The following is a 7,609-nucleotide window of genomic DNA, read 5'->3' on the forward strand; positions in this document are numbered from 1 at the left end:
TGGAGGGACCGCGCGCCAGTGGCAGGGATGGCTGCCTCTGGGCAGGTCACTGCGGTGCCTGAGCCAGCGCGGACTGCCCCGCCCGGTTCCTCTCTCCCTCTCGTTTCCCTGGCAGGAGCGCCACACGGCAGCCTCTCACCTTGATGTCAGGGAACTGGCCCAGGTACGTGTCCATGGTCAGCAGCGCCTGGTCCACCAGCTTCTGGTGGTAATCCATCCAGAGCAGGTCATTGTTCTATGGAGGCAGCAGCAGGTGAGTGCACCACCAGGCGCCAGCCGCCCCAGCCCACAGCTCTCACCTCCCAGGAGCCTCGGAGCTCAGCTCTTGCCCCATCACTTCAAGGCTCCGTGCCTTCTCAAAACCTCAGTTTCTTCATTGGTAAGATGGGCCAGCAGTCGAGGCCACCTGCCCCTACTCACCTCGGCGATCTTGTTCGCTTCATCCCTGCCAGGCCAGTCGGGCTCATACACCTCCTGCAGACACTCGTTCAGCTTCTTGGAGGCCTCGTGCATGGCTGGGGGGCAGAAGGGCCATGCTGCAGCCAGGGCCATGGGGACCTGGGATGGAGGGTCCCCAGAGGCCCGGGAGTCCTTGCCCCTTCCCCACAGACCCTGACACCTCCCAGCTCTTTACACATCAGCTCCACATGGGGAAGGCCCCGCCCTGCATCCGTGAAGTCTGGCCCACCCGGGCCAGGTCTGCCTCGTACCTTTGACGGAGGCCAGGTAGGTCCGGAGATCCTTCTGCAGCCGGGTGCCCTCATTCTGCAAAGAAAAGACGAAAACAAGGTGAGGGCTGGGGCACGCCTTGTACCCCACCCTCTCCTTCCTGCACCCCTGCACTCCGCAGGCAAATGAAGGCTGTCCTCACAGGACATGGCAGGACTAGAGAAGAGAGGTGCAAACGCCCGGGCGGCCTGGCCCCCAGCTCAGCCTCAGCACAGCAGCAGCACCCCCGCCACACATGTGCTGAGCAGCCAGCGTGCTCTCAGCTCCACCGGGCGGTGGGGCTGTGGGCCCGGAGGGACATTCATCCTGAGCTATCAGCACCTGTCTCTCCAGACACTACTCTCAGCCCTGTAAGGACGTCAGGAAGACAGGCGCCCGGATGGACACTGGGGCATGGCCGGTGACCGCACACGGCGCAGCACGCGTGTGGTGGGACTGGTGCGCGGCAGGCCCGCCCTCCCACAACCATGGACCGGTGACCAGTGCACAGACACGTGGGCGGGGCGGGGCGGGGGCACCTTGTTCCAAAAGCTCAGATGGTGCCCAAGACCAGAAGCTCCCACTGCACTGTGCCCGGATGGAAGGCGGCCCTGGGGAGAAGGGGTGGCCTCGCCCGGGGACGGAGAAGTGGGGCTGGGTCCATGGCTCTCAGGATGCTGGCCAGCTGGGAGGGAGGGTGTAGGATGTAAGAGAAAGGGTCACCAGGGGAGTGGGCCAGGAGTGAAGCTACCATCATGCTGGGCCTGATCCGCTGGGGTCCCCTCCAAACCCAGCTTCTCCCTGCCAGGCCTCCCCTTCTCACTCCCTGCAACAGCCCCAGCGCCGCGGACTCACCCCCAGGGAGGGTGGCCCATGGCCTAGCCCAGTGATGGCGAACCTATGACACGCGTGTCAGAGGTGACACGCGAACTCATTTTTTTGGTTGATTTTTCTTTGTTAAATGGCATTTAAATATATAAAATAAATATCAAAAATATAAGGCTTTGCTTTACTATGGTTGCAAATATCAAAAAATGTCTATATGTGACACGGCACAGAGTTAAGTTAGGGTTTTTCAAAATGCTGACACGCCGAGCTCAAAAGGTTCGCCATCACTGGCCTAGGTGCTGTGCTTGCCTGGGCACCAGGATGTACCAGGGCCCCTTGTGCCTCCCAAACAAGGCCACACTGTGAACAGGCATGTGGGGCACAGATGTGCAAGGGACCGCCCACGTGCAGCTGCAGCTGGAACCCTAAGCCAGCTTCGCATCAGCCTCCAGTCGGACAGCCCTGCCCCATTGAGCTGCTTCCGCAGCAGGGCAGGGCCGGGCCAGCACAGCATCTGTGAGCTCCCTTCCACACGGCTGCTCCCCCGCGGGGCCTGGGGAAAGTCTCTGCAGCTGCCTGGAGCTCTGACGCTCCTGGCAGAGCAGCGGGAGGACAAAGTTCTGGACCCGCTGCCCCTGGGCCTGCTCTCCAGGCTCGAGTCGGACAGCACCACAGCCAGGACCAGCGCCTGGTCCAGCTCTACGGCAGCAGCTCGGCCAGCACCCCATGTCTCCGCTGCACCTCCCTCCAAAGGGTGCTCCCCACCACCCCTGAAGACTGAGCCCCTGCCTTCCCAGTGGGTCCGGGGGCAGGCACCTCTCCTGCACGGACCCCTCTGGCCCCCGCGGCCTCTTGCCACTCCACACCCGTGCCAGCAGGGATGCCCGCCTGGAGCAGAGCCTGGTCGGCCCTGGGCGGGAAGGACAAACACAGCAATGAGGAGGCCTGGGCTGCAGGCTACAGGTGGCCCCAGGACCCTGGGTGCTTCGGGGTTGCCTGAGCTAGGTTCATGGGGCTCAATGGGAGGGACAGGAGGCCCCCAGGACTCGGAGCAGGGAGGGAGGACAGCTGATGCGGGGGCACCGTGAAGAGTGTCAAGTGGGCCCATGAGGGATGTGAGAACAAGTGACGCACGGTGACCTATGCCCTCTCCTAGGACCCGCCTCCTAGGAAGGACTAGGAATTTGCTTCCTTGAGACCATATTCCTGCCCGCCAGCCCCTGGCTAGCCTCAGCCCTGCGCTCGGTGCTCACAGGTAACAGGCAGACGCCCGCTGCCGGCGCCCAACCGACCTCTCCCCACCTCTCCCAGGTCCTGCCAGCCCGAGGCCGCGGACCTCACTCCCTCCAGGACAGTGCCCACACCTTTCTAAATCCTGGCATCCCCAGGGCTCAGTCACCCCACACCTGTCAGATCCGGAACTGCCTGTCGCCTCAACCCCCAGGGAAGCTACCCCAGTCTCCAGTGAGGACTGAAGTTTGTCCCTCCTGCTCCCACCTTTGGCCCCTGAAAAGCCAGTCCGCCAGCCACCTGAGGGTGGGAACAGGGCCAGCTTAAGTGGCCAATGCACGTGCCCAGCCAGGGCACCACCAGCACCAGCTCCTGCCCAGCCCCTCGGTCAGGCCTTCCTGCCCGGCCCCTCGGCCTGAAGATCAATGTAAGTCCGTGCCCAGAGCCAGGGACCCAGAGTCATGACTCTGAGTAACATATGGGAAGAGCAACCTTTGTGTCACAGCCCTGGGGCCAGTCCACAGGGAACCTTCGCTCCCAGGGGCGCTCTCCTCACCTTCTGCAAACAGCCCCACCTGCTGGGGCAGCCCCCTCACCTCCCTTCTCCCCACCACCACCCCAGGCTGCAGCTCATTTCCCTCCAGGCCAGCCTGTTGCCCTGCAAACTCAGCTCAGCTCCAGCGCAGGACCCCGGAGTGGGAAGGTCTGCGTTTGGAATCCCAAGCCCCCGCATCAGCTGTGCGGCCTGGGAAGCCCTGCCTCATCTCTGAGTCTCAGCGCCTCTTCGGTAAAATAAAGAGAACATCAGCAGCATCTCAAAGATGCAAAGCGTACCCAGAGGCGAAGCTCAGTGGTTGAGCATTCACCTATGAACTAGGAGGTCAGGGTTCATTCCGGTCAGGGCACTTGCCTGGGTTGCAGGCTCCACCCCCAGTCCGGGGAGTGCAGGAGGCAGCCAATCCATGATTCTCTCTCATCACTGATGTTTCTCTCTCCCTCTCCCTCTCCCTCTCCCTCTCCCTGCAGGCTCCCGGGCCCTGGCTGTCAGTTCTCAGGGAAAAAATGGGCCTTTCCCTGGGTTCCATTCCAGCTGTCGGGTTGGCAGTGCCTTCAGTGCTTCCTGAGACCTGAGACCTCAGACGCGGACAAGTAGAGGCCTGGTCCCTCCAACCTGTCCGCGCCCGTGCCAGTGCTCCCTCCTCCCGGCAGTCTCCTATGACCTTGCCGATCCCCTTCTCTGAGCTCCCCTGCTCCACAAATTCACCCACAGCCACAGGCCCATTCTCACCAGCTCCCCCAGGCCCAGGGCGCCCCACTCACCAGCTGCTTGTTGAAATTCTGGACACACTGTTCGAACTGCTCGTCCTTCGTCTCATCAGCCTTGCCCAGCTTCTGGAGGACCTACAGAGGCAGAGGGAGGGAGCGTGCCCCTGAGACAGAGACCAGCCCAAGCAAGAGTGCCCTTAGCAACACCACAGGCCCCTCCCCCCCCCAGCCAGGGTCCAGGAGGCCCGGCCAGTACCAGCAGCCCAGGCGCTGGGACCATCAGGTCTCCCGGCTGCTATGATCCCAAGGGCAGAACTGAGCCCACCAAGGCTCAGACCCCACCCTCTCTCCAGGGCTTGCCCATCACCAACAGGAGGACCTAAGACAGGCCAGCCTAGTGCCTGAACCGGGAGGAGGGAGCTTCAAAGAGAGGATGCGGAATCAGGTGCCCCTCTTGCTGACCTCACGCACACCCCTGGGTGCTCCCCCCACCCTGGTGGCGAAAGGTGAGCTGATCTCAAGGGGCGAGGGCGGCCCCACCTGCCCACAGGCCCCCACAGCACTCCACAACCGGACTGTCCCGGGCTGGAGGCGGCCCCCAGGAGGAAGGGCAGAGAGGTGCCAGGAGCCAGGCTCTCTGTGTCCCTAGCAGTCAGCTCCCAATCTGAGTCGGTTTTCAGATATGACCCCGCCCCCCAGCCACCTGCTCCCACCTCCACAGCCCACACACACACACACACACACACACACACACACACACACACACGCTGGGGAGGAGTGGAGGGCAGAGGTGAGTAAAGGGAGAGAGAGATAGAGAGAGGCACGCGCTAGGAGAGGAGCCTGGGAGGAAGCCAGAAGGGCTGGCCCATCAGGTTCTCCCTCTTAGATCCTACTCCCTACCCCCAACCCCCTACCCCATCCCAGTTCTCCAGGAGAGAGAGGAGGGGAGGGAGGGAAAGAGCAGGAGAGAAAGGCACAAAATAGAGGCATGGAAGGAGGGGAGGGCCATGGAGAAGAGCTGAGAAAGATGAGCTGGGAGCAGAGAGGGGATGCTGAGGCAGAGATGGGGGAGGGTTTGCAAGAAGAGGGAAGCTGAGACCAAGACAGAGGAGCCAGAGACTGCCATCCGCAGCCCTGGGCAGGCACCTCCATTAAGCAGCAGAAAGAACAACGCTGACAGTTCAGTAGAGGCAGTGGCCCCAACTCAACAAGAATGAGAGGAAAGAGTGGCGGTGGGGGTGGCACGCAGCGGGGAAAGGCGGGGACAGGCCAGGGCTGGGTACCCAACAGGCTGGGCCGCACAGGACCAGGAGCCAGCCCAGCAGCTGTCTGAGACCAGCAGCCACCACCATCACTCCCTTCAGCCATGTTCTCCCTTCGAAGACCCTGAAGCAGGCCTCGAGCACCAGCTTTGCCCACCCAAGCCCCAGGCTGGGGCCCTGAGGGGTGCGCAGAGCCCTGACTGGCCCAGGAGGGCCTGTGCTCCGGGCTGCTCCTTCTCTGGCTGGCCCAGGCGCCACAGCAGCCAATTAGCTCTCAGGCTCTCTCTTATCACACAGTACATTTGGCATCTCTTGCCAAGTGCCTGCTCAGATCCAGGCACCTCTGCTGGGACAGACATTGGTCCAGCCCCAGGAGCAAGGGAGCACATGGGCCTGTAGGAGAGCCCTGGACAGAAATTCCATCTACCCTGGGCAATCAAGGAGGACTTCCTGGGGGAAGCTACAGCTCCGACGGAGAGAGCTTACAGCAAAGACAAGGAGACCAGAAAGATGAGGGTACATTACCGAGGAATTTCTAATCACTCGAGACGACGAGAGGCCGCAGAGGACAGTGAGCCGCAGGAAGGCAGGGATGGGCCTTGGGGAGCGGCCCCTGAACAACCATGTGCTACACGGTCAGGACACAGTCCACTGGGCAAGCGCAGCTGGATCACACGGCCCACACTCAGGTGAGGGGAGGCGAGGGAAGCGACCCCCACCACCCTCTGGTCCCATGGGAATCCCGTGGAGGTGCCTGAGCTTAGGTAGGGGCCTCGCCCTCCAAAGACAGAAATGGGCCCATGGGTCCAGAAACCCATGGGGCCACCAAGGAAGCCAGGGGCTCCCAGGGAGCAGGAGCAGGGCCTGGGCAGCCGCCCTCAAACCTGGAGGACCAGGGAGGTGGCCCTGTCTGCACCCTGCCCTCCCCTTCTCCCTGAGGATATGCACTGAATCCCCAAAAATTTACCCCTCCCTCAGGACTCCCAGTGCGCCACAGCCGCCTGGGTGAACTTCGGGACTTACGACAGGCCAGCTAGAGACCAGGCCAGGCAGTGAGCAGACCCTGGAAAACAGGGCTCGTCCCGTCGCTCTCAGCCTCAGTGCCTTGTCGGGAAAATGGAGAACATGGCACCCACCTGAGGCCCGTGTCTGTAGAGCTCACCTCAGGTCCTGGCCCAAGCACATCCTCGAGTAACAGTGAGCCCGTCAGGGCAGCCCTTGCACTCGGGCCAGGCCTGGCAACACCAACCCTCACACCAGGTCCAGACAGATGGCATCTCGAGGCGTTGGACACACACACGGAACACGTATGCATGGGAATGCCTGTACACGCAGCAAACTCCTATTCATCCTTCAAAACCTTGCTCCGTGAAGCGCCCTGCCCCACACCACCCTGTACCACTGAGGGCCTGAGAACCATGCCCCTCATCACTGTGTAACGGTGCCCGAGTGTCTATGCTGGCCCTGCCCCAGCCACGTGAACAGCCTGAAGTCAGGGACAGTGTCCAGCTCTCTGTCCCGGCTCCTATACAGGACTAGGCACAGGTCAGACACACACGTGTTCTTGGTGACCACTAGCTAAACTGAGCCATGGGCTTCAGGCAGAGTCATGACCTTGAACAAAATACCCATCTCTCAACTTCAGTCTCTTCTACGCCGTCCTCTATGGTCATGGATGAAAAGTGTGTGCCTGACGCACAGGAAGGCTCGCCAGGGGAGGGAGCCCCTAGGACCAGGGGTTGGCGTTCCTGCTAATCCGATGTCTGTCCTGGGTACCAGGCCGGCTCCAGTGGGTCCGGGCCTGAAGCAGCAGCCTGCACGTGGCCAGGTCGAGAGGCTCTGGGAGCACTCGGGCCCCTGCTTCCACCTCTCCTGACCTCAGCGCCCACCTCTGAGCGGGAGGAACACCGCGCCACCGCGTGGAGGAGGCCAGAAAGCCAGCTCAGTGGACGCCCGCTGGTCCTGGCCTTGTCCAAGCCCCATTGAAACCCTCTCCCATCTTAGAGATGAGGGAAGGAGGACACGTGGTCTGGGTCCCTGTCCTCAAGGAGCTCCCAGTGTGGCAACTGGAAGAAAAACCAATCTGAACCCACCTGCCCAATGGCAGGGGCCAGGACACAATTCAGTCCAGGAAGTCCCACAGCCTCCACTGCCCTGGCTTCCTACTTCCTGCCGCCTCGGCTGGGACTGCTGCCCTCCCCAGCAGCAGCCCAGCCCTCCCGCCACCCACAGGCTGCTCAGCCTTCCAGGTGTGTGCCCACCTCCACGGGAGGGCCCAGGCTGCCCCTACTACACACACACAGAACCCACCACCC

The 7,609-nt window shown here is 62.2% G+C and overlaps 1 protein-coding gene across 1 annotated transcript in view; it reads right to left on the bottom strand.

The window, feature by feature from the left end:
• The window catches only part of BIN1 (bridging integrator 1), a 38,587-nt gene that overhangs the window by 19,922 nt on the left and 11,056 nt on the right, over nt 1–7,609 (bottom strand). Inside the window, exons 2-5 of the mRNA XM_014549644.1 lie at nt 4,087–4,167; nt 711–765; nt 421–515; nt 140–235 (exon numbers count right to left, since the gene is read on the bottom strand). Coding sequence (XP_014405130.1) covers nt 140–235; nt 421–515; nt 711–765; nt 4,087–4,167 — 327 coding nt within the window. The remainder of the gene's footprint in view (nt 1–139; nt 236–420; nt 516–710; nt 766–4,086; nt 4,168–7,609) is intronic.

This window comes from Myotis brandtii, unplaced genomic scaffold (assembly GCF_000412655.1).
Source record: "Myotis brandtii unplaced genomic scaffold, ASM41265v1 scaffold563, whole genome shotgun sequence".
Lineage (NCBI taxonomy): Eukaryota > Metazoa > Chordata > Mammalia > Chiroptera > Vespertilionidae > Myotis > Myotis brandtii.